At 41.4% G+C, this 26,454-nt stretch overlaps 1 protein-coding gene across 2 annotated transcripts; it reads right to left on the reverse strand.

The window, feature by feature from the left end:
* Window positions 1–512: 512 nt before the first annotated feature.
* slc9a7 (solute carrier family 9 member 7) lies at window positions 513–26,070 on the reverse strand. 2 transcript variants are annotated; one of them, XM_044128876.1, is made up of 17 exons: window positions 25,142–26,070; window positions 19,076–19,278; window positions 18,925–19,002; window positions 16,514–16,590; window positions 16,299–16,411; window positions 16,092–16,197; window positions 14,810–14,951; window positions 14,573–14,678; window positions 13,688–13,776; window positions 13,208–13,321; window positions 12,176–12,287; window positions 11,935–12,088; window positions 9,181–9,249; window positions 6,350–6,413; window positions 5,114–5,196; window positions 3,872–3,977; window positions 513–1,561 (listed from the first exon to the last, which is right to left on the reverse strand). In XM_044128876.1, the coding sequence occupies exons 1-17, from the start codon at window positions 25,419–25,421 to the stop codon at window positions 1,298–1,300; spliced, it is 2,160 nt and encodes a 719-aa protein (XP_043984811.1). In that variant the 5' UTR covers window positions 25,422–26,070; the 3' UTR covers window positions 513–1,297. The 2 variants fall into 2 exon arrangements, with proteins under 2 accessions (XP_043984811.1, XP_043984812.1); XM_044128877.1 differs by lacking the exon at window positions 9,181–9,249 and having other exon boundaries at window positions 25,142–26,068.
* Between the last annotated feature and the right edge of the window lie 384 nt (window positions 26,071–26,454).

Below are 26,454 nucleotides of genomic sequence, written 5' to 3' on the forward strand. Positions count from 1 at the left end.
AATGAAATGCAGCAAACAAAAAAGAAAACATCCTCGAATGAAATGCAGCAAACAAAAAAGAAAACACCCCCGAATGAAATGCAGCAATGAAATGTTCTTTTGCTGCGCATTTGCACCTATCGGCCACCGTACTAACCTCTGTTGGGCACTACTTAATTTTGATGGTATTTTCACAGCTAATTTTTGGCCTTGTATTGAGCCGTTAAACTTAAAAAAAACCCCAAACATATTTATAGTAATATTCATACTGCAGCAGCGGAAATGATATCCAACTGAAAAGCTGTTAAGTCAGCAAACTGAAATAATTAATTTCACTTGTTATAAAATATAAATCTTCCAACACTTTCTAATAAAGTTCTAATATTTGCGCGCTTTGTCAAACGTTTTGCAGCTGCAATAAGTGCTTCAAACGTTCAAAAGGCGGTGCTGAGATGGAACGCTGCAGCGACCAGATCTTTACTTCACTGAGTAAACTGGTCTTTAATCATGTTAGAGTGCAAATCCTCATGCCCTTTCTTAATGGAATTTAAAACATGTCAGGGTTTCTAAGTTGTGTCATGAGATACAATTTAACACGGAAGATGATCCAGGTCAACTGAATGACACGATGTCCCCATACCACCTGTAAATGTAATAGGCCTTCAATGAACAGTTCAACCAAAGAGAAACAAAGCTATTTAGATGCTTGTGTTAAATCACGACTGAGGAGGAAACACCTTCAACGTCCCTTTACGTTCTCAGCAGTAGATAAACAGAAGCTGTGGTTTTAGCAGTAAATGTCTTCCGGTAGACTTTAACCAAAGAACTCTTCAGTCAAAGTCTTTTTATGTGGTTTCTGAACTGTCAAGACACACTGGTCCCATCCCACCATGAGACCCATTTTCTCCTCCAGCACAACAACAAAGTGTTGAACCTGAAGAGAGTCTCGCATGGGCATACATCGTTTCCATTTCCTGTCAAAAACGTTTTCAATCCTCTTCTGCAGAGAACGCAGTCTGTGAAGCAGCAGCAAGATTTTTTTTTTCTTCTTCTTCTTCTATTCCCTCAACACCACAGGGGCGTTGTGTCTTCTTTGGAATAAACTTCTTATCTAATGAGGATGAAATGCTCCCGGAGCTCTGCTCCCCTGGCTTTGATGGAGCCACAGGTCACGATGAACCCTTCGCCTCCTGTCAGATCCCATATCTCAGATCCGTCTCATCTCTGAAGCGCCGGGCACCCTGCCCATGTGAAAGTGGAGAGAACTGATGGCAAAATGGTGCGGGTGAGGGTCGGGCCGGGGAGAGCGGCGGGGAGGTCAGATGTGGTCCTCCATGGGGAAAACCAGGCGTGTGCCTCGGCTCAGCAGCTCCTGCTCGCGGGAGTCCAGCTCCCGCTCCAGGGCCTCCTCCGACGTGCTGCCGCTCCTCTTTCCGTTCGCGCTCCAGCCCATCCCCCCGGCGGCATCCGCCCTGCTGGCGGACGCCCCGTTGGCGGTGACGGCGGTGTCGCCGAATGTGAAGGTCAGGTCGGCGTCGTTGTGGATCAAGTCAGTGTCGGGATCCCTTAGCTGGTCGTGGTTCTGAAATCAGAACCCAGAGTGAAACATGAGGCGTGAACAGATGCAGGGACATCAACAGTATAAATGCTCACGAGGGAAGCAGGATTACAGCGATCCGAGAGGGACTTTCATTTCAGATTAGCTTTATTTTGGTAACTAGAGATAGAGAGGGGTTTTTTCAGATGAGTTAAATTAGGAGACTAGGTGAGAGGGACTTTCATTTGATAGCCAAAACTACAGCAACTAATGAGGCAAGATAAAACAGGAAACCACAGGCCGTCTTGAACCACACATATGCCCAGTCTAACAGGCACAGAGATGACTCACAAACGCCCCAGAACCAAAAGAAAACACATGTTGCATTCTGATTAAACGACACACAGCTAAACAACCCGGTGCTGATTGGGAATCTGGAATCCAATAGCCGGCCCATGTCCACCGGGGGTGGAAAGGAGTCAATGCCAGGTCAATGAAAGGATTGTTCAGCTCACTGGATCCGACAGCAACAACAAAAATGACATGACTATGTATTACTGGGGAACTGTTTTTAAGGGGAAAGAAGATGCATTCGGCCATGAATCCATTGAAATCGATTGTGCTCTTAAATAGTTCAACAGAAGCTCCCTCCAAATTAAAGTGGAAACACACAGCCATCCCTGATCGCACACACACCCCTCCTGCTTCTGCTGCTGCTGCTGAGGTCACATGAGCACAAAGAGCATTAACATCTGGCCCAAACAAATCCTGAATTTAGTCCCGTTCGAGCAGTAAATGTCAACAAAGTAGCTGGGACGGGGTTTTTTTTAGAACAGGAAACTGTAAATTTTGTGGCCCAGTTGTAAAGATTAAGGACTGAATTCAGGTCGTCACAGTGAGGGGGCGAGAGGGGCAGGGGGGGTTAAAAGGCAGACTGATGGATTTTCAATTTGTTCCCCTCTGTCAGCTTGTAATTCCAATTTCTACGAATAAAATACGAGAGGAAAAAAAGAACCCAAAACAACTTAAGCCAGCTGTAGAGGCATTATGAATTGCAGCAGCATTTCAAGGTCTCGTGTCAGTTTCAGTAAAGAGGCATTTCATAATATCCATAATTAAAGAGGAACTAGACACTGAGCTTTATTTAATCCGGGCTCTCCCCACGTGGCCGGCTACACTGGCAGCCCCCTACGTCCAGATTGGACGCGGCATGGCCGCAGCGTCCTGACTGCAGGGAGAAACCATCTTCATCTACAGCTAAAAATGACAGAAACCAAATTAAATACAATCCATTTTTATGTGCAGGAATCCAATTCGGAACGGATCATTTTCAGTGGGAAGGGAAAAATTTTTTTTTTTTTAAATCCCCCGCATGTTTCATAGAACAGAGAACAAAAAGGAGCCCTGGTGAAAGTGAAGTGAGTGTGACCGAAGCTTCAATGGGCATTTCTGTGTTTTCAAATATCAGAGGGCAGTGTCCGTCAGAACACTGGTCATCTTTGAGCCGGAGCTGAAAAGCGTCTTTTGTGCCGACACAATGCAGCCCCCTCCTCTGCCCTCCGTTTTTAAAATGCTGCCTGCCGAGGGCCTCGGCTCCGTGTGGCTGAATGCTTGGTGGATATTCAGAGAGGAACAAACCGGTTTCAGTATTCAGGGACAGTCTCGGCTCGGAGGACAGTTTGTCACACCGATTTGGCTGTTTGGTTTTTTTACACCTACAACACCAGAATAACCCTAGATGGATAAAAAATAAAATAAAATAAAAAAATCACATTGAAGGATCTTTATGTTCTTTAAAGCTGAAAAGCAAATGCTTTAAAAAAAAAAAAAAAGGTTATTTATCATTGCATATCTTTCAGTTTACCACAGATTAAACATAGTTTTATGTGATATCTATGGCATGCATGCTGTGAAAAAGCCTTTGCGATTTCAGGTTCTTTTTCTATCCCCTCTCACTTATAGTCAAAGATGACCACGTAAATACAAAATGCAGTTTTCACATTATCATTTCATTCATCATGTGACAAAAAATGAAACCACGGGATTTCTGTTTTTTTTTTTTCTTTTGGAGGCAAAAAAAAAAAAGCCATCCCCTCTAAGCTGGCTGCATGTGAAAAAGTATTTACCCCCTTTTAAAGGGAGTAAAGTCACAATTCTCATAAATGCTAGAATCAAGAAATCCCTCAATTATATATATATATAATATTTATCTTTCAAGTATTACACAGAAGTACAACAATAAATGGGGCAAAACAAATGCGCATATCTTCATCAAATGTAGATTTTAAGCTTATATATTTTTTCATAATAATAATACAAAAAAACAACTTTTTTTTTTTTTTTACAAATACTCACTTCATATGCCCGTGGACTGGTAAGGCAGCTTGCCAGTGGGCCACAGTAACTGGGCAGAGTGGAGGTCAGCGGTGGACCACTGTGTGTCAAAATGGGCTTAAGGTAACTGGGAAGTAATTAAGGGAAATTAAGAGACACACGTTCCAAATCTGAAATAAATAAATAAATAAATAAATAAATAAATAAATAAAATCTCGATAAAAAGGTTGAACCTAAACTTGGAACACAAGATTTATAGAAGGTTTTCGCGAAACGTTACAACAGAAATGTCATATTTTAGAGGGATGTGTGCTGGTCTGTTGCATCGTTGTGGTATTTTTACACCTGGTCCGGATTCTTCATTTTACAGAGAACAAATAAAAAATTTTATACGCTACAAAAATACCAAGTATTTTTGGTCTAGTGTCAAGTGCAAGTATCTTATCCATTTTCTGTTCACCCTTGTCCCTAGTGGAGTCAGGAGGGTTGCTGGTGCCGATCTCCAGCTACGTTCCGGGCGAGAGGCGGGTTCACCCTGGACAGGTCGCCAGGGCAACACAGAGACATACAGGACAAACAACCATTCACACACACACTCACACCTATGGAGAATTTAGAAAGACCAATTAACCTGACGGTCACTTGTTACTTGTAAGTCGGTTTTGTCTCATTTGAAGTTATTTGCACTGGAAACTAGGCCAAAACAACTCAGTGAGTTTATGTGATTTTGCAGTGAAGGACTCAGCTTAACCAGGTTAAGCTGCTTTGGAAAACTAAGTGCCGCGTTCAAACGGTGGGGACTGCAATCCGCTGGTCCCATGCACCACGTTTGGATATTTACACCCACAGTCGGTTGCACTCGGGAGAAACAACCTAAAGTATATCAAATGGTCTCTTGCTTTTCTTTGGCTCCAAACAGCGTGCGACACCTGGGGGAGAGGATTTTCCCCTTCTGGAAAACGCAGCTGCCTCGTTTAAAGAGACAGAAACACAATCAACCACCTGGGGAAGACAATTGTTTTCAGCAGGGATGGGAAGATTGGAGGAAATGGGAGGATGAGTCGCTAAACGTATTACTTTGAGTCTGTTGCTGTGGGCCACCAGGAAGGAAAGGCAAAATCAAAATTTTGTCAAGTTATCTAATCCAGGAGGAACCAGTTTGCATAGCAAATGCGCACCAGGCAGTCATCCTGATGGATTATCAGAGATACTTACCTTGTGACTGAATCACATGGGATTTATAAAAACACACAAAAAGGATACTTGTGATCAAATGTATACCAGAGTCTGAATAGCCAGGCACTCTCCTGTTTGGTTTTACTCTGGCCCTCATCCTGACTCCCATCCTAGAGAAGCACATGAGTGGGAAAACATAGAAATGACATTTTGCTTTTTTTCAGTGAATGCAATAAGACAACAGCACCACTTGTTTTTCCTGCTACAGTGACTGATAAGGAGGCTGATGCAAATCGGTTTGACGTATTCTGACTTTTTAACATGTGGGTCCGACCCGCAGCGTGCGTCTCGCCTGTCTGACGGGGAGATTTCACACAATACGTTTCTGCCAAAAGTTTCTGTGATGAACATTTATCTGCGTAGAGCTCAGAGGTGTGCACAGATATTTTACATGCCAGGTGCTCAGGTCGGAAAACAAAAGGACAGCTTGTGTGGCCCATGGTCGGCTGACGTAGAGGTGTGAGATTTAACGAAAGAAGTGCACAGAATGTGGTCGTAAGAAAAATCATCTCTGCTTCTGTATGTAGCCAGAGGGATATAGGACAGAAATTATTCTTAGAGAGTTAAGACTAATAAACTCAACTTAAAAGCCTTGAAAATTGGTAATAAAATTTGGCCGGACAGAATTGGAGCTATGACAATATAGGCTAAATCCGGACATGTTACCTTGGGCTGCGCACTATAAAAGTTTAAAAGAAGCAAAGATTTCAGCACCGTAGGACGTCCTCCTGTCTCTCTGTGCACATCTCCAGAAGAGTTTACCGTTTGTACTACTTTTTCTTGTATTTACGTACGGTTTGCAAAACAAACAGATACCGCAGCGAAGAGACAATCGGTGTCATTCATGATACCCATCTCACAATGTCACGCCTCATCCATGTTTTGTTCAATCAATCTTTAAAGCTGCTGGCATGTGAACCAGCTTTGCTCTCACTGTAGCTGGGAAGATGTTTTGTTTATGATTGAGATATAGGACCATTGTAGAGTCAACAAAACATTGTTGTTTTACAGGCAAGAGTCGCAGGGCAGGTAGACTTGCAGGGACAAGTCCTAAAATAACATCTGACAGCACACAGCTTCCCTATTCTACTTTCGTCTTCTTCTTTCTGAGACTACATTTCAGTGTCTAGACTTCCTGAGATTGAACCCACATAAAATACAAATAAAACCCCTAAAAAACCCCATCAGAACGCGGAGCAGGACGTGTTGGGAACGTGGCAGAGATCCAGAGAATCCCGAAGTGGAGGTGAGTGAGCTCCTCACCCCCTGGAGGACTTGGAAGCTGTCGCCAGACGGCTGCAGGTCTTGATCTGAATCCACACCAACCCTGCAACACGGGAGACAGAGCAACAACATGGTTTAACTTGTTGCTTGGCAACAGTTACAAGACGTACTCATATCCTAGCACAGCAAAGTGCTGAGGTGTTAAACCTTGTTCCCCAAGACGCAAACCAGCATCAGCATTTAAAGCAAAGCAAGTTAGAGACACGGGGTAAATGTGACACAGACGTGCAGGGTGTTCTGTCCTGTTAGCATTTTTTTTTTCCTATGAAAACATAAATTATTAACCTCAGAACCAAGTCATATTTGAACTTGTGCAGAAAATCTCCCGTTCACCCCCTGAGCCAAAGAGAGAAGGGTGAGTTTCAAGTGCAACAAACAGCTTAATGAACTTAATGTTTTTCCACAGTGCAGTTTGAAGTATTAAAGCTAAAACTGATTTCTGCTCCCAGATTAAAGCATTTCAATCAGTGTAGGCTAATGCATCTTGTACATCAGTGAAGACGCATTAGGTTAACAAACCAACGTAATTAAATCCTATAATGCTCCTCGGATTGTCAGTGAGGTTTGAGTCAGGCCGGCTTTCTGGCCGGTTTCGATTTCCCAGTGGGGAGAATAAATCTACTGGAACGACTTCTTGGCTCGGAAAATCGGAGACTTTTCCAAAGGCAGACTTTGAGTTTCAATATGGCCGCCCCACATCACAGTAGGCTGTGATTAAAAAACATGTTTATTTGACAAAACTTGTGAAACTTTTACAAACCTGGTTTAATTTTTTAATCTAAAAAAACTTTAATAAATAAATAAATTCAATGTAGTGCCTGCAAAATCTCCAAAGGACAAATTAAAATCCTTTTACTTCCTGTGATCTTGTTCGTCTTTTCCTGCAGGAGTAACGTCCAGCTGTTGATATCCGTCACTCGAGTGATGCGAAAAAAGGGTTTCCATTGCAGTTTTGCGAAATAAACATTTCTATACAGCCAAAAATTAAATAAAGATAAAAAAGCGCAAAACCTTTTTATAGAAAAATTAGACTTTTTATTTTTTTAATTGCCGCAATAAAAAAAAAAAAATTTAAAAAGACAAATTTATTTTCATGATTTCCATGTGCTGTTAACCTGGATGTAACATCAAACACACGTGCGACGTAACTGGAACGCACCACAGCTCCAGCCTCAGTCCAGACCTTTTGATTATCCTAAAATCACTTCAACTTGGTGGTTTGGTCTTTGTAGGGCTGCGGCTAGTTAGTTGTTTGTGCATCTATTTAAAAAATATATATTTTTTTTTCCTTCCACTTAACTTTCCAAATTTATTTCATGTGACCAAGGGCTCAAAATCAGCGACTGTTTACCATCAGGTCAGCAGTGTGATTCGTGTGATTGTAGACCAGGTCACTGTAACTATGTCATTTTAAAAAAAGGTTTTAATTGGTCTGCTTGTGTAACGTTCTGTTTTTTAGGTTTTCATTAGCCATGAAACAAATGCTAAAGATACCACTGTGTCTAACTTGCCTATGCAACACAAGAGTTTTCCAACTTTTACACACTTTCTAATTCACCGAGACGCCCTTACAGTCACGCTGCTGACTGCACTTTTTCTCTCTACCCATTTCTGTCCATTAAGCTGAGCTAATCAGCAGATAATGTTGCCGTACTGAAGTCCGCTGTAAAACTCTCAGCAAGACAAAGCGACTTCCAGGAAAGGAGAGGATTCATTTACATGGCATGAGCCCATTTCCAGTCTTTCTCGCCGCTCACGGTTTATTTCTACAACAATGTCTCTCAACAGCTGTAAAGTGTTCCACCTCAGCAGGCCGATTCTCAAGAGGGCGCTTTTATTTTGGTTCGGCTCACTCCAATCCGTCTGGATGGGTGCCAAGGGAGAGACACGTAGCCTGTCATGGATATGTTTTAAATCCTATCCGATCCTGCCTGCACAGCGGAACGTCTGACTGGTGTGTGTGTGTGTGTGGTTATCTTTAAAAACCCCTCCATGACTGTCACAGGGAGGAAATGGGCTTCCTGGGTCAGAGGTTCTCCCTCTCTTTACCTACGCAGTTTCAAAAGCAGGAGGAACAAACTTGACACAGTAAATGCTCTCCTCCTGGAATAAAACACAAAACAAAAGAAGAAAACGGGAGCACATGGAGCCTGACTCACATCTCCCAGTGTAAAGAGAAACAAACGGCTCTCCGTGAACAGGCTGTGAGGGAATCCTCTAAACACTTCATTACACCCTGTAATCCTAATCCCCAACAACCCACTCCTCTCCTCCTAATCCGTCAAATATTCCTCGCGAGCAATTTCGTTTCTGTCCACAAGCAAATCCTGAAAAGAGTGAGGAGGATGAAGAAGAAGAAAGAAAAAAAAGACGGAGCAATCACAGTTCAGATTTTTTGTCCCCTACGTGTTACCACACGTCTGTGTTTCTAAGTAGAGCGGGTTGGTTTTTATGATCCCGTGTGGGAAGGGGGGAAGGAGGAAGGAGGAAAAAAAAAAATAAAGAAAGAAAAAAGTGGCTAGTCAACAGAGATCACAGGAAAAAGAGGAACAGGTTGTTTTTTTTCACAACACAAAGAGCAGCCGTGACTGGAGCATTTTACAGCAGCAGAGCCTCAACCTCAGCCACAGTCGGCTCCACACTCAGGTGGTTTCAAACCCTTTCTCTAAACAGATGGGGTTTTTTTTTAAAACAAGTTTTTTTTTTTTTAGATGCCCACTTTCACTCCCCTTCACCAAAACACACCAGGAGATTTTCCTCCACCAACACCAATTAGCACCAGTGAACCGATTCGTGTTCGTATACGGCACCTGGAGTACTCCCACTTTCCGTGGCGGCGGCTCTCGTCCTGAAATCTTTTGCCATTCCCATATCTATATCTATCATAAACACAGGGTTTGAGTACATTTAAAACCAGGAAGAGATGCAGAGACGTTCACCTGGTGGAGTAACAAACACTGGATAGAAACGGGGAATTAAAGCAAATCATACACTTCAGGAACTACTGTTTTGTTTCTTATTTTCATGACATTTCAGGATACAAAAACGTCTTTCTTTCACCTGGACTGGAAAAGAAGATGATAAAGTCACATGCAACATTTTATGCTTTTTCATTCATAAGCTTCAGTTGTTTGGAGGGGAAAATTGGATAACAATAATTAAAAGAAAGAAAAATGGAAGTGAGGAAACAAAATGCTGGACAGTGAATGATATTAAAGTAATATAACTCGACTCTATCCCATACTGGTAGCCATCCCTGCCAGAATCACCTGATTCTGAATCAGAATCAGGCTGTAGGTGTGCTTTTTTGTTTATTTTTTAGATCCCTGTAGGAAATAATTTGAAAAGCATTCATTATTTTTCTTCTGCTTCCTCCTTACGCTCTGCTCTGCAGAAGTGGATCGCATAAGAGACACAGAACTTTGCGGTTGTGAACTGTGACAAAACAAGAAACAAAACAAAGCGAGTTACATTTTACTGTGAAGCTGAGTAGAAATTGACCACACAGCATATATATTTAAAAAAAAAAAAAAAAAAAGTTGTTGGCAACAGTGTGGGCTAAACATAATCCTCTTTTTTGTTGCACTTGGCACAGAGAGTTCGCATTTGTTCATATGTACACATAAAAACTACTGGCGGATGACATCACCGCTGCTCCTCGGCTGATGAATGAGCAAAACCAGTGCTTATACTGGAACAAGTTCCACTCCTTCACAACTGGGAGTTTGACTATTTGGAAAGATAATATCTCAGTTTACCGCTTGTCCTCCCGCAGTACTTGCACTAAGACAAAGTCTCATTTCTGTAGGAGGAGTTAAAACAGTAATAGCCAGAAAATACAATTTCATTTGAGTCAAATGTTTACATACTGACTGGTTTTAAAAAGATGGGAGCTGTTAAATCCTCAGAGCTGCACCTAAGATTTCCATCTTGGCCTCACAAAGTCCTCATGGTAGCTACTTATTTAAAGAATTTTGCACTTATCTTTACAATTGACGGGCATTAACTGTGAAGAAAGCTGCAACTACAAAGCACAGTAGATAAGAAGTGAACATTTCCGTACCCTCATTTGATGTACAGATATCATTAACCTGAGAGAAAAGTCAAAGGAAAAACTTAATTACAGCCAAAAAAAGATGTTGTGTGAACCTTCGAAAGGATTACCCTGAACATTAAAAATCCAAACGGATTAGCAGAACCTTCCCTGCGCCACGATAAGCAACACGGATCTCTTTGCTCTTGATGTCTAGTCCTGCAAAACATCGAGGTAAGCAGCACGCTCGCCTGCTCACAGGCCCTCATCTGAAGCCAAAAACACCAGCAGCGTTTCTTTACAGACAACACAGCAGCAGTCCCACATCGCATTTCAGTCGTCACCCAAGAGCCTGGTGATCCAGCTTCACCGGATTCTCTCCCGCAACAAGTTACAGATAGCGTGGCCCTCATTAATCAAACAAAGGAGAAGATGGAGCTGGATAACAGGCTGCCGTTACCCTAAGTGTCCAGTTATTTTTTTTGTGTAGTCAGTTACATAAGATTACACTGAGACCACGCAGCTGATATTTGCATGCTGTAAAGCACATGTCCCAGTGTCTACTGCGCTGAGTTCACAGGGAGTTAGGGGGGGAGTTTGGCAGTGCTCTAAAGCCCCTGCTGAACAATGGCTCCAGTCCGGTCCGATGAGGCATTACTCATATTAAACAGAGCCTGCTCACTCAGGCCGCTGCTGCCGGGAACGAGATAATCCGCTTTATCATGATAAATGCGAAGCTCTCAGTGCATCCTGGGCAGACAACGGATAGAAGTGAAGCAGTGCTCAACCCGGACCAAAAAAAAAAAAAAAGAACCAAATCAAATTACTGCAACAGCAGTGGCACAACGCAGAACACAGACACTTGGCGCAGGCTTGCTTGGTCATGGAAATCTGACGATGAAATTTATTTTCTCTTCTCAGGCTCGGGTTTAAGGAGTCGAAGTTGTACTGGAGGACAAATCTGTTCCTCCCCACAGAGCTCCGGGGATACTTCTCAGAGAGCAGCAGAGAACTCTTACCCCCTCTCCTGGCAGCCCCATGGCTTATTGAATTACAAACTCAAAGCCTGGTTTACGACTGAAATATGTTTTCATGCCAAGTTTGAGGGGATTATGGAAAGCCTTTTGTGTACGCATTCAATACTGTTGACAGCCACAGCAATACTGAAGCCAGCTGCACTGGTTGCACAAATGTCCATGTTAGTAGGCATCGTCATTACTAATTAATTAAATGATTTGAAATGGCAGCATGTTTAGTTAACTCAAATTCTGCCCAGTAGTTCAGGAACACTCAAATTCACACGTTAGTTGCAACGACGCTTTAAAATGGCAACAAAGAGTCGTTCTTCAGAAATTCTGAATTAATTACAGTAAAATCCTGGACATCCTATATGCAACAATTTTATCTGTAGGACACTTTTCTTTTAAATAAACTGTCCAGAATATGATACTCTCCCAAAATGTTTTTTTTGTTGTTGTTGTTGTTGTTGTTTTTTAATGAGGTTTTGTTATTTCCAGAGCAGTTTTGTCACCTGATATGCAGCCAGGAGAGCATGGGTGTGGTTCCCCCACCGAACACCCAGACGGTGAAGAAGACGATGAGCAGAGTGGTGGTGAACATCATCTGCCGGGCGGAGGTGGCAGTGTCCCGGATAGCCAAGGCAAATGCCATCGCACCGCGTAAACCTGGAAAGGTCGCCATGCCAGAACTGTTACACACCAAATCTGTCGAGATTAGTGATATTAGTTGAACCTCTTGATTTTATTTTGTACCTGCAAACATCATCATGTGCTGGAAGTTTCCCCTGATCTTGTCCCTTCGACCGAGGTTGAGGAGGAAGGACAGCGGGTAAATGTTGAGAGCTCTGCCGATAAATATGGCTATCTGACACAAGATGGTTAAGAAGTCCAATGCTATTAAACTGTGGAGTATTTCCAAGATTCAGTGTATTATAAGCCTGGCGGGCCACCAGACTTTACTTCCACCAGGCTAAGCATGTTTTGGTTATTTACTATAGTTTTTATATATATATATATATACATCAGCAGCAGTGACAGCAAAGGCAGATTAAAGACCCTGTTTGGTGACACAGTGTGGTCACTATGTGAACACATAGACCAGGGGTGTCAAACTCATTTTCGTTTTGGGCCAAATCAAGATCACGAATGCTCTTAAAGGGCCGGTTGTGCCAGAATATATTGATAAAATCTGTTCAGAGACTATTAAAATATCAATAAATTCTTAAAATTAAATACTATTATTGAACGTCTTTCCAGTCCCTCCAGGATTTTCTGATACTTTTTGCAATAAAAATCAAAGTGTTTGTGGTACTAATTTGGAAATATTTGCGATATTTGTGTTTATTTATGACGGTAAAAACGACTTTTAATTACTCGCTGAATAGATCAGGGACTATAATCTGATATCAATTAAGGCTGAGGCAGCTGTTTAGTACAAATAAGAACGTTTTTGACAATCTTTGAAAAAGAAAATCAGCAATGAATTCCCAATTATTAGCACAAAAAAGAGCAGGAATTTGTTGACAATAATTCTCAAGAAACTGGAGGGACTGGAGGGACTGACATTAGAAAAATTGTATTTTTCTAATGTTTGCCTTTTCTTTTTAAAGACTTTTCAGCTGGTGATTAGGCATTGTTAATAATGCCTTCCAATAACACATAACTAATTAGTCATATTTCCAGTGAACTTTAAACATCTTTAACTCAAAAACACAGTGGGCCAAGAGTTATACATTATTTATTCATGTTTATTAGGATTGGGAAACCAAGGAAGTGAAAGGATACAAAAGCTCCTATGATAAAGATGGGACTGAAAATGTGTTTCTGGAAGGTGAACAGAGCCAAGCCCATGTACGAGAAGATGAAATTCTCAGCCAGGAAGTGAAGGACTTCAAAGAGCTGGGAATGAAAAACTAGTTTAGTGTTTTGACTTAGAAATAATAAACAGCACAAAGAGCTTTAAACGGCTACACTGCACTCTCAGGGTGACTGCCACTGAAACAGACTGACAAGAGTCGGGCTGCATACTGATCTAAATGTGTCACTCTGCATGGTGTTTACATGCTAATCTGCAACACAGAGTCCCCTCTGGGAAACCGGGCAGTCATGTCAGGACGGATGTCCTCAGACAGCCCCGATTAAGGTCACACGGGGCTGATGGTGGTGCCATCTGGAACCATCACCCCGACGGATTATGGGGGAAGTCATATAGAGGGTTCAGAATTAAGGGGGCTGCTTGATGGAGGCCCCCTGGCTCGATATTACCTGCTTGGTGCGTTTTGTAGACTCCTCAGAGAGGTTGTTGTATGTGTAGTGAGCCTGGGTGATGCCACAGAACAGCACGGCCACAACACCTGTTGGAGAACAACACACACACACGTGTCACAGCGAACTCCACCGACACGCTGCATCACGCAGGCAAGCTGGCGGATTTCAACCACGCAGCAGGACAATTCATCACAAAGATCTTTCACTGCATCTCTGGGAGATTATTTGTCTCTGCAGTATTATTGGGTTTTTTTTTAAGCTTGACTTGTAATTTTAGGGCATTGTTAGATTTTTATTTTAGTGCTGAAATAACTTATGATTATCTAGCAGATGAAGGCACCGTCTTGTTAAAATGCAAGGAAAATCAACCATATATTTATGGAAAACTAAAAACAATTTTTTTTTTTAGATGATAAAACTTCTTGTAAAAACAGGAAGACATGATTTTTTTTTTTGCTTGACCGGTTTTACCCTACAGTAATCTACGGAAGTTGAGAGTGGACAATTTCCACACATGCTTTTTCCCAATGTTTTTTTTTCCAACATGACAAGAAAACCATTGGGACAAAGCATATGCTGAAGTCGTCCACGCTCCGTTTCTGTGATAAACACAAATTGTGCTCTCAGATACTTTTTTTCGTAAATATACAAACATTAGAGGAATGTCCAGTTTGTTTATTTGACGGTTCAGATGCCTAATGAGGCTTCGTTTGACATCTAAACCAGACCCTGTGTGACAACACGACAAGTTCAATTTCAAACCCTCATTTTCTTGAACATGCTTATCCAGAATTATCCAAAATGTCCAAATCAAGTTCCAACCTTTTTTAGGAAATGTCTTCATGGCATACACTTGAACATATCTGAATCAAGACGGCTCACCGGTGAAGCCGCAGGCCTCGGCCAGCAGGAACGTGCTCCAGGACATGAGGAAGAAGAGCGCCGTCTCCAGCAGAGGGAAGCAGTGCAGCTTGGTGAACTTGGTGACGTAGAGTCCAGTTAAAGGCCAACAAGGCTTTGCGTTTTCATGAACCACACAACAGAAACAACGTTACTCAGGCTCTTAGAAATGGCCTAGAATACGGTCGGGTTTTAAAGTGTGAGCACAGAGCAGGATATGAGGGCCGTCACCACGCCTGTGGCTGCGCCCATCACGAAGGAGCCGCTGAAAATCCCCAGGAAAATTCCCACAGACTTGAAAAAGGCAGAGGCGTCAAACATGTGTGTATTGGCACCAGCAGGCTGGTAGGCCATGATGGAGCTGAGATGTAAAAAACACACAAGGCATTACCTGGTTAGTGTAACTCTGGTATGGGTCACAATCATAACTATCAACACTCACTTTGGAAAAACTCTCAGGTCACTTTTTGAAAAATAGATTAACCATCTGGAGCATTCAAACAATCTCCTCTACAGAAACAAGGGATTCATGTCTTCCACTAGAGGGAGGTAGAGGGCCATGCGTCAAGGAGGAGCAGCGATGAAAGGAAGCAGGTTTCACAAATCAGTGTGAAATTCAACAACTTGGAAAAAAAACCCGTTTTGATTGAAATCCCTATTTCAGAAAGCACTAAAATGGAGCATAAACATAAATAAAATACATTGATTTAAGGAGAAACGTGACATTCAAAAAAGAGGAATACTTCTACTGCAGAGGGCTTACATGTTGTGCATGAAAACAGTTTGATTTGCAAAGTAACTTGTAACCAAATCTGTTCAAATACTTTACTGGACTAGAAATATAATTAATTTTTTATTATATAAACAATAGCTAGGAAAACATGTGTAGCACAATATTGCTCAGTTAAAAAAGGGAATTTGGATTATTTTTTTTTTTTTTGCAATGACATTTTGAGAAGTCTCCTCAATATGACACCATAGGGTTAGGGTGTCATATCAGCAAGTTCATGGAAAAGTGAAGAAATCCTCTGTGTACTGGAAGGGGTTAGTCAGACAGAAGCCACCATTTTACTTTATGTTTTGCCATCTTAAGCAACTCAAACTGAACATCCTCAAGTCTGAGGCCATGCTTCTCTACTGGAAAATGGTGGATTGGATTGTGTCACCATGAGCATCAAGCAGAAAGCTTCAAGTATCTGTTAAGTATCTAATTTTTATACAGTGGAGTGACTACTCACAACTAATCATGCAGATTAATGCAGCACACAGCAACTCTTCTGAAAGTGAGCATGTGCTGCACCTACTAAAGCAGCATTGTATCCAATAAACATTAACTTTTCAATGTGAGTTGAAACTTCTTAACAGTGGAAAGCTAAAAGCATAATCAGACTAATCCTGTTTTCAGAAATATCTACAAATTCACTACAATATGATATTCTTCCACAAAAGGTAAGGAACACATTTCCAACAATAGCTTCACCGAACTAATAACACAACTTACGAGGACAAGACAATGGCCACAGCATCATTCATCACACTCTCTCCGAACAGCAGAGCGTACAGATCCCCGTCTGCGTGGAGCTCGTTGAAAATCGCCAACACAGTCACTGCAAGTACATGTCAACTATTAAGAAGAGATCTAAGCAAACAGCCACATTCACAATAAGTTCACAGCCGGAACGCGCATTTCATTGCTCTGGAGTTGCACCTGGGTCTGTGGCGGAGATGACGGCCCCAAAGAAAAGGCAGTCGGTGTAGTAGAACTTATCAGTCAGCTGTCCGACCGCCCTCATCAGCTTCACCACGCCGTACATCAGATTCCTGGTGTTGGGCAAGCAGAGGAGAGGCATTCAGTTGAAGGGGGTTCAGGGGTAGGGAAGAGTTATCTCTTTTAAGATTGATGAACAGAGAGGAGAACCTCACCCAATAACAAAGCATGAAATTGCAGTACCAAGAAAGGCGTAGGTGATGATGGAGCCAAGATTTCTGAAGAAATGTCTCTGAAAAAGGGGGGAAAAGGAATAAACTAAAGACAAATCTAATTGTTTTTTGAGCAAGGGTGAGAAAAAAAAACAAACATTTGTATCCTTGAGTACAGCATTGATCATGCCGATAAATAAATATGCCTTCTAGCTAAAACCTTCAGGTCAATGACTGCCACGGCTCAGTCAGAGATACAGCTGGTTGACTGCTTTTAAAACAAACAAGCAGCGAAACACGGATGACTTCCAAATCAGCCCATCTGACTGTCCCTGCAAAGTAAAATGAAAACAACTGATTCAGGTTTTTTTTTCTTTCTCTACAGGAAATGTCTGTCTTCCTCTAGAACGGTCCCACTGATCAAATTTAACTGTTGACATTCTGATCAGTGACAACTCAGCTTAGCAATGTGGAGCTAATTTTATAAAAAAATATATATAAAAATATAAATAAAAAAATTACACGTCAGATGCAATTCTGAGTGACTTTGGTGTTTAAAATGCTGCTTAATATGAGCAGAAACAAAAACTATACTTGTGAGTGTGAGAAAAAAAAAAAAAGCTTTTCTAGCTGACCTGACCTCCTTCTTCCTTTTCCTGAGGACTATCATTTGACTCAGCAAATTCTAACATGCAGAAAGAAGCACAAAAAGTTCAAAATTCACTAAGTGGGAACCTAGAAAGCTCTGCTAAACCCATTTAGATAATAAATAATAAGGTTATTGTAGTTGTCTGATGCTAAAGAGTTAATGCAATGCTAACTAGTACTTTGTGTTGTCACTTCAGTTGTTCTCACTTCTAACAGGTTTTAGAATAGTTATTTAGAAGCACATTATCTTGAAAAAAAAAAAAAAACAAGATAAACATCATGTGTAAATGTAATAATACGGGTGTTTTAATGAGGGCTAACTGTGATAGCTAGTTAGCCTTCACTTTTCTTGCTTTCCTTGTCATCGTCTTTCCAGACTGTGCAATTTTATTGGTAATCAAAGGTAGATAGAGAATGCAAAATATTTGCTAGTTCCTGAAATGCTTAAAAGTACAAACTAATTACATATTGATAAGGCAATGCTGCTTAAACTGGCTACAAACAAACCAATGATACCACCATGAATGTTCAGTGAGAATTCCTGGAAAACCGGAGGCCTTCAACCAAACTGGGCCTCCTATATGGCTGCCAATGGCTGTAGGAACACAGTCAAGTGCAGTTTCTATGCGACATGCACAGAGTGCAGGAAAATGCTAGCAATGCTAACAGTAAAACGCCTGGTCACTGCACACAAAAACTGGCAGATAACACTGGATTTGTCCAGCTGCAACATGTTGGGTTTTATTTTCAGCCATTTCAGGAAGTGGCTACCAGTTTCCCAAGCGACTGTAACATACAATACCTTCAAGGGATCAGCATGCACCCCATAATAATTTAAATAAGCTTTTTTTAAAACTAGCAAGCCAGGATTTAATAATAAGCACACAGTCCTACACATGGAGGAGAAGCAATTAAAGTGTTTTTTTTTTTTTTTTTACAAAACCAAAAGCTTTTGTTCTATCCAGCATAATACATTTGCAAGTCAACCTTACAAAGTAAACCATTTACCTTGTTGCCCTGCCATGTGTCACATGGCAGGGCAACAAGGGCAATATTGTCATATTATATAATTTTCCTCTGGGATCAATAAAGTATTTCTGAATTTGAATTGAATGCTTTTTTCCCAGTTAACCAAAGTCTGTGAATCGTAAAGATTTAGATACTACATCTTGGAACAGAGTGGACCAGTTACCCAGTCACACACCAAGGTTTTAAAAGGTTAAAGCTTCCACACTGAAAAACAAATAAAAATTAGACTGTTCCTACACTCTTAATGAGATGCCAAAAATAGTGTCAGATTGACCATAGTTTTCTCCAGCAGCTTGAATCTTACACTGTCCCATCCCATACCTGGTTCCAATGTAGTAAACATTATGGACAGCTATGAAGAGGATCATGTACTTTGCTGGAAATTGACCCCATGAAAAGGGTGAAAACATTTGCAACTAAAATCCAAATTGTTGTTCTCCAAATAAAACCCAGTCACTTTAAGAAGGCAAAAGCAAAAACGGTTTCTACAGTCAGCCGATTTTCTGAGCCAGCGAAAATGTCAAAGAGGAAACGAAAGACATCTGCTCTGGACTTCCCTTCAAAGAGACACTTATGTTGACTGTCCTCACAATCTGGCCAATGGCAGGTTTTGTTTGCGAGCCATCTGTCCAATGAAACACTGTGTCAGCACACACTTCAGACGGACTCGGCTTCACCTCACGTAAATGTGTCGCTTCACTTAATCTCAGAAGCAGTCAGACCGCGCAATATCTTACCTTCTTCAGACTGTACCCAGCATGAAAAATAATCGGAGGGAGCAAAATGTTGAAGAAAACCTCAGGGTCAAAGGTCACCTGGAGAGGGACGAGAAATCCCCAATGAATTGGTGAAATTAGCAGAACGGAGACAGCTTTTTCTTTTGCTTACCTTGCGCAGCATATCGTTCTGCTCCACGTTATGGATCTCCCTGAAGTTGATCTCCCCTTTCAGGGTGTACTCAAAGAACTTGCCGCTGACATTGAGCAGCAGGGTGCTGGAAGGTCCTTCCTTCAGCGAGCAGCTCGGGGGGGTCTTGTTGTGGTAGCTGGTGGCTGGAATGCCGTAACGCAGGATCACACCGACCAGCAAGCCTGATAAATCCAATCGGAACAAAGACAGAGGGTTATAAGAACATTTGACACACGTACACAGACATAACCAACTAAACCAAACAACTCCCAAGCCACCAAACTCTAGTTAAAACTGGTGACGATATGTGATCAACAACCATTGTATTAGTCACACATGCTAGTACGGGGTTGGACTCCCTTCGTTCCATATAGATTCATCAGGGTGTCAGAAACAGTCGTCAGACTTTAGGCTATACTCCAGGCTAAAATCACGCAGTTCCTGCTGATTCTTTGGATGCACATCCAGGATGTCAATTTCCTGTTGCACCACATCACCAAGGAGCACAACTGGACTGGAGCCACTGGAATACAGTGATCCCATTGCCATATATAAGAAAATGGTTTGAGATTAGTTGAGTTTTGTCACATGGTGGAGTATCTAGCTGGAAATTGAGATGACAATATGGTTTCAATGTGGTCGAAAACAGATGGATGTGGTCAGCAAAAATCCTCAAGAAGGCTGAGGAAGTTAAAGGGGAAGTGTTGTGTTTCCTCCAGGCACTGTGTGATAGAAAATGGCACTATCAATTAGCTAGGTTACCTTCAGTTGACATAAAAGTGCTGTATATATGTATAATAAAATATTAATCGACATTCTGATGTGTAACGATGGGACTTGACAAAATATAAAGCTTCAGTTGTCGACTGTTTTTTTGTTTTACTTGCATTTTTGTGTTTTAAAGCACTTTGAACTGTGTTCCTGCTGAAATTGTGCTGTACAAATGAACTTGATTGATATATCAAATATGACTTAAAAGAAATCTGAATTTGTAATTTAATGCCTTAAAATAGGACCTTTGTCTCTTTAAGAAACTCCTACTCTGTCTGAAACTCTGCCTTCAAAGACTCGAAACTGTAGCTTAGAGGCTTTAATATCACACGTACGTGCAAATACTGCAAAATGTTTTGCAAATATTTCTAAATTAGCTCCACAAAATTAGTCATTTTAATTACTAAAAGACAAAAATAAGTAACTAAATCCTGGAGGGATTGATCAGTGTGAAAAGATATTTATTTCATTTTAAGCAGCACTCATCAAATGCAGACATAGATATTTATGAATATTTTAACAGTTTGTTACTATGTATCAATCCATTCTGGCACAGCCTGCCCTTTAAGGATATTCTTGATATGACTCAAAATGAAAATGCATTTGACACCCCCGCCCCACATCACTACACCACCACCACCAGCAGCCTGAACTGCAGAAGGCAAGACAAACCTAGGTGTTGGTTATACCTTATTCTCACCCTACCGTGTGAATGTTGCTGCAACACTGTAATTCAAACTCATGAGAATAGGCAACACTTTCTCCAGTTTGTCATCTGATATTGCTGTGCCTGTGCGAATCATAGCCAGAGTTTCCCGTTCTTAGCGGACAGAAGTAGCACCCAAAGGTCAACATTTGTATTTGCATTCAGAGATAGGATTCTGAAAACCTTGCTTGTAATGATGAGGTATTTGAGCTATTGTCTTTTTATCATCTCAGACCATTGTCCGCTGACCTCTGACACCATCAATCGTTTTCGTCCACTCCACTGTCAATCCCTGAATAGTTTCTCATTTTTTACCCCACCATTCTCTCCAGACATGAGAGATGACTTTTCATGAAAAATCCCAGACCACGCCACTAAAGCCCCTTTTTTTCCCCCATATTTTGAGTTCACTTTTAACTTTAACAACTTTAACTTACCTCACCTAAATCCCAAAATGCTTTTCATTGCTGCTGTAAGCAAGCGCTGTTTAAGATCTACCTAAGAATGTGGCTGGTGAGTGAAATCCTTCATGCATTTCTTGTTTACCAGAAGACTGGATCAAGTGGCAGCAGAGCAAAGAAAGAAAAATGAGAACATGACAGGTAGAATCTGGTGGAGAGAGTCGGAGTCGGAAAGAAAGTGATGAGAGAGAGGCACTTACAGGAGCATAAATCCTGTGATGGGACAGAGTAAAACAGAGCGCTACAGGCCTGCTGATTCACTCTGCCGCTGGGTTAAATATGAACATCACACTTTGGCCTAACCACAGAGGCACACATACTCAAGCTGGTTTCATCCAGACAACGGATCAAACAACCTGTTGTTTCGGTTTCTGGCAAAAAAAGAAAAAAAAATTTACGAATCACAGATAGAGGGAGTTTTAGGTGCTTTCCATAAATCTGGACAAGAAAGTACCGTAAGAACTTTTTTGTTTAGGCTGTTCTTTATGCGGTTAATAGGTACTTTCAGCGTGCTACAGAATAATCCTTATAGAGCTTTGTTCAGGTTCACACAGAAAAGGGAAAAGAAGAAACGGCTTAGATTGTGCACATCGTCTCTGCATTCCCCAAAACAAAAACTCCCAAGTGTTTAAATGTAGCATTATTGCAAGGTTATAGCGGCGGATTTGGATTGTCTGCTTTGCTAACATGTCCCTCTGGGGCACACAGTTCAGGGTCGAAAAGCAGCAATGATTAAATTAAAAGAAAAAACTAAACAAATCAAAGTCTGCCCTTTTTTCCCCCCTCACTGGTTAATAAGTGACATTTGAAGCCCAGACTGGATTGCCTAAGTTCTGTCTCTTAAGTCTTGCAGCAAAATGTGTGGCCGACATGCAGTACAGGTATATATTGTTCTTCATACAGCTTGAACCCGACAATAACCGAGGCGCAGACGAATTGATCAAAGAGTATCAATTCGTCTATTTGTGTCCCCATTAGAAATAAAGAATAAACATTTTTGTCTTAGTGAAACAGCATTTCACAGAAATCAGTATAAATCAGTACAAATATTATGACACAGATCAAATCACTGTCCTGACAGCTGAAGTCCTTCAGCTTGCTGTTATTCTTTGCTTTAAAGGAGAAGAATTATGTAACAGCAACTTTTTTTCTATTTCCTCATCAAAAACATATGTGGAAGTGTTGCCTTTATTCTCTCATGCATCTTTGAGAAATCCTTTGATCTCCATGGCAACCATTCAGCTGTGAAAATCTCCTGGTTGGACCAAGCTCCGCCTTTGAGACGCATCTCCTCCCTAGAGCTGCAGTTTCCAAGCTTCAGAGCTTCCTCCTCACAGAGCAGCTCTTCCCCGCAACTCCGCCACTCGGCTCCTTCAGACTAGCCAGCAGCAATTAGCAAACACCTGGTGGAACTGAGCATTAGATGAGCTCATTATACTAGCTGCTTCTCAGAGAAATGCTGGTAAAAACGATGTTAAAGGGTTGATTGTTGTGATGACTTCCTGAAGGCGGAGTTTCAGAAAGAGCAGGAGTTTTTAAAGAGACAGAGGCCCAATTTCAATGTGTTAAATTACGAAGTCAAATTTCTTTGAAGTCATATTTGATATATACAGCATTTCTATAATAACTGAAGGTAGCAGAGTTACTTGATTGTGCTATAAAATGATTTTATGCGGCTGAAAAAAGCACAACACTGTCACTTTAAGCTACCAAATTTACACAGCTCATCAGCAGCCATTGTCCGGTTGCCCCTACCAACAGAGTGACAGAAAACCTCCAGCTTAGATAACATCACTGTTGTACAACGTCATCCATCACATTCATTAAGCTGATACAGAATCAGAGTGCTCCTTCAGTGATGGATCCCTTCATCCTAGATGCACAAAGGAACGTTACTGCATCTGTTGTAAACTTCATAACCACTAGATTTCATTCCTAACCAAGTCAACACGTGTTTAAATCCCTGCTGTTATTTGAAATGAGGAAAAAACTGAGCAACTAACATTCCAGCTTATTTTGGCACATCTCTGTTGCATGAACTGTTGTTTCCCCCCCTGCTTCTTGTAAACAAGGTGAACAAATTTGCATAAACATTTTGGACATTTTTTAAATGATTCAACTCAGCTGCACATGTTTTAAAAAAAAAAAAAAAAACATAGTATTTTATGTTTTTATTTTTGAATCGGGCGCTGTTCTTGCTTTCTGTTTTTCTGTTTTTATCTTCATGTGGGTCTACATGCTTCGAGCTGCTTGTCACTTTGCTGCCGGTACGCCTGAATTTCTCCACTCGTGGACAATAAACTTACATTTTAGTATTTGGTACACAAAAATTTTGACAGATTGCTTTGAAGAGTACATTTGATTAGAGTCCATTTAAGGCTGGTTTTACACTCACTAACTGCATTTGGTGCATTTTCTTCCATAGTAATGGATGTAATATGAGACAAAAACACGCTGCTCTAATCCAGAGCAGCGTCGAGGCACAAACGGACCAAGAGAATGGTCAGCTTCCTCAAACAACACCGGAGGCTCCAGAACTGTCTCACAAGCCAGGATGTACAAGAGCTACATCAGTGGGAAATGTGCATCTAAACTGCAGAAGTTAGGATTTAAAATATAATTTTTTTTTTAAAAAACATACGATATCTGCTGTTTAAACTTATTTTATTGAGTTGCCAGAGTGACTGGAAGGTTTTGGGTTATTTTCCAGCTGTATAAAGCATACAGGTCCGTCCTTGTTGCTGTGCATTGGAGGTTAACTGGCTGAAAACGGCAGTTTGACTTTTTCACTTGTTTGAAAAAAATAAGACAAAGTCAGCTGTTTGGGGATAAAGACAAATAGAAAATTAAATCAGTGTCGCCATTATACCAGGTTAAAGAAATTTTATATACAAATATATTTTGTATGATTGCTAGCTAACTTTATGCTTCATGTTTCTTTCTGGTCATTCTTGGTTTTACTTGTTATTCTTCATTTTCCATTTAAATGAACTGTTAAAGGTCCTTCAAGGTTTATAGTAGGCCTGTCACAATAACAAATTTTTTTGAACGATAAATTGTCCCAGAAGTAATTGCGATAAACAATAATATTGTTCTTTGGAGATCATTTTCAAGTAATATAATGGTAATGGCATAATAATGCAACAACTCATTCTCAAAGATCAATAAACTGTAAATTCTAACAATATTTAACATTGGAAGTGGAAGACTCGATATCGAAAATTTAAAAAAACAAACAGCAAATAAAATGAATTATGAGATTTCTGTGAACAAAATTATTCTTTAAAAAAAGGGCTAGTTGACACCAGAGCACCAAACTGAAGACTTTTGTCAAGAGAGAAAAAAAAAGGCAAAAGCAATAAATTATGCAAATTGAGTTTGTTTTAATTTATCATGCGATTGATTGATTTATTGCTTTTTGCATCAGGCCTGGGCATCAGATTGTTTTGAGATAATGATGTTTATTGTATCTCTCCAATAAAAATAAAAATAAAAAAAAGTTCACAGCTATTCACTAAATGGTCAAAGCCAGGCCTCTAACATAACCCCTGACCTCAAGCTTTGACTGCCTTCTTTCCCTTCCAGTGCGTGTTTGTGTTTCATTCGCTGCATCCCAACACCACATGCAGACCTAGAAAATTCTAGAAATGATGCAGCGTGCTTGAGAAACTTTAGAAATTACAAGCATTGACACCATGTCAGAGAAACAATTACTAAGCAGATAAGGCCCAAACAAACAAAACAAACCTGACTATCAACCTGAGTCAAATGCCTGAAGGAAGCTTGTGTGGGCAGGGCAAGCAAACTCGCTCTAGCCCAGGGGCCCGCATCCTTCTAAATCCGGCCCTGGTGAAACCACGTTAAGGTGCAATGAGTTCTGTCGATGAGGGAGGGGATGAGCCGTCCTCCTCGACAGAAGTCCATGAGGGCTTCTAGATTAATTTCTAATCTAGAAATTAGCACGAGCCCAACCTATTACAGGCTATACGAGAGCGTGGTTGGGGGGGAGGAGAAAAGAGACCGAATCATGTAAAGCCAGCGGGAAAGTGGTGGTGGTGTAGCTGCAAGAGGAGAACCAGCGTCATGCACGCCTAAGAACAAGCTCACCGTAAATCATTGCCAGTCCGGTCTCGTGAAGAAAGCGAACCCGCCTGTGCTTGAAGAGCCATATAGTGAGAATGGTGAGAGTCAGCAGCGAAATGAATGTCAGCAAATTGACGCTGTCCTGTCGGTGACTTTCCTCTGCCTCCTTCTCAGTTACAAGTTCCTCCACCATTCCGCCGTCCTCCGCCTTCAGTCCCGACACCGCGTTCAGTAAGGTCCAGACCAGCAGCAGCCTCGTCCTGGTTCCCCGAGCCGCGCTGGCTGCGTTCCCGAGAGCGTCCATGGTTTAGGATGCTGTTGCTGCTGCTGCTGAGAGGACACGCAGCCTCTGTGCCATGTCACAGCTGGAAGAACAGCGCACGCGCACGCGCACACACGCAGCTGAGCCGAGAGGGTATGACAAGCCGAGTGGAGACACAATCCAGCGCTCACAGACCGAAAAAAATTCAACCTTTTAAAGGTACACAGCGCAATGCTCCGAAAAGCTCCGCTCTCACTGTGGAGGAGGAGACCACCTGCACACCCGAACCGAACTGGAAGCTACTGAGTCACTGCTCCGAGATCTTGATGATTGTGCAATTCGGAGGTCACTCCTCTCGAAAACAGGAAATCAGAGCCGTCGGTGGCTAAACGAGAAGTAGATGTCCGATATCCCGTTTGGGAAGGTCTGATCTGGAGAGGGAGATGCTGGGAGAAAAGGGGGAGTGGCTTTCAAATACGCTGCATTAATTTGTAGTAGTTACGATGGCAGCAGATCGAAACGCATTGGGAGGAGAAATGAACTTGAAAACAAACAGTGGCGGTTTTTGCATGAATGCTGCCCCGGGCAAAGCTCCTCCTTCTGCACCTGATGGTGCAGGTGGAGTATTGAGAGACCGCCTGAATGCCAAAAAACTGTTACATTTTTTATATTTATAAAAAGAATAAAAACTTTGCAGACCTTCTTTTCTTTTTTTTTTTTTAAGAGTTTATGATCGGAGAGTAATTCAGTTCAGATTTGATTGGTCTTGGTATTTTAGATTTTGAACTACAGTTGCTCCATTGCGTTTAAGTGCTCTTAAAAAGTGAAAAAAGCTATTTGAAAAGTGGTGTCTTGTGTGAAGAGCCATATCACACAGGGCACCACTATCAAAACCACTGTCTATTGGTTGTTGTAAAAATCCCCCCAAAAGCCCAAACACTGCTGACTTAAAATGAAGAATAAGTGAATCACGGCTCTGTGTGCTTGGTGTGGAGGTACTGCGGTGAAAAAAAACAAAACATCACAGCAACATCACTGAAAAAAGGTTGAGCACCACAGTATTAAAGCACGTTTG

The sequence above is a fragment of the Gambusia affinis genome, linkage group LG10, assembly GCF_019740435.1.
Source record: "Gambusia affinis linkage group LG10, SWU_Gaff_1.0, whole genome shotgun sequence".
Lineage (NCBI taxonomy): Eukaryota > Metazoa > Chordata > Actinopteri > Cyprinodontiformes > Poeciliidae > Gambusia > Gambusia affinis.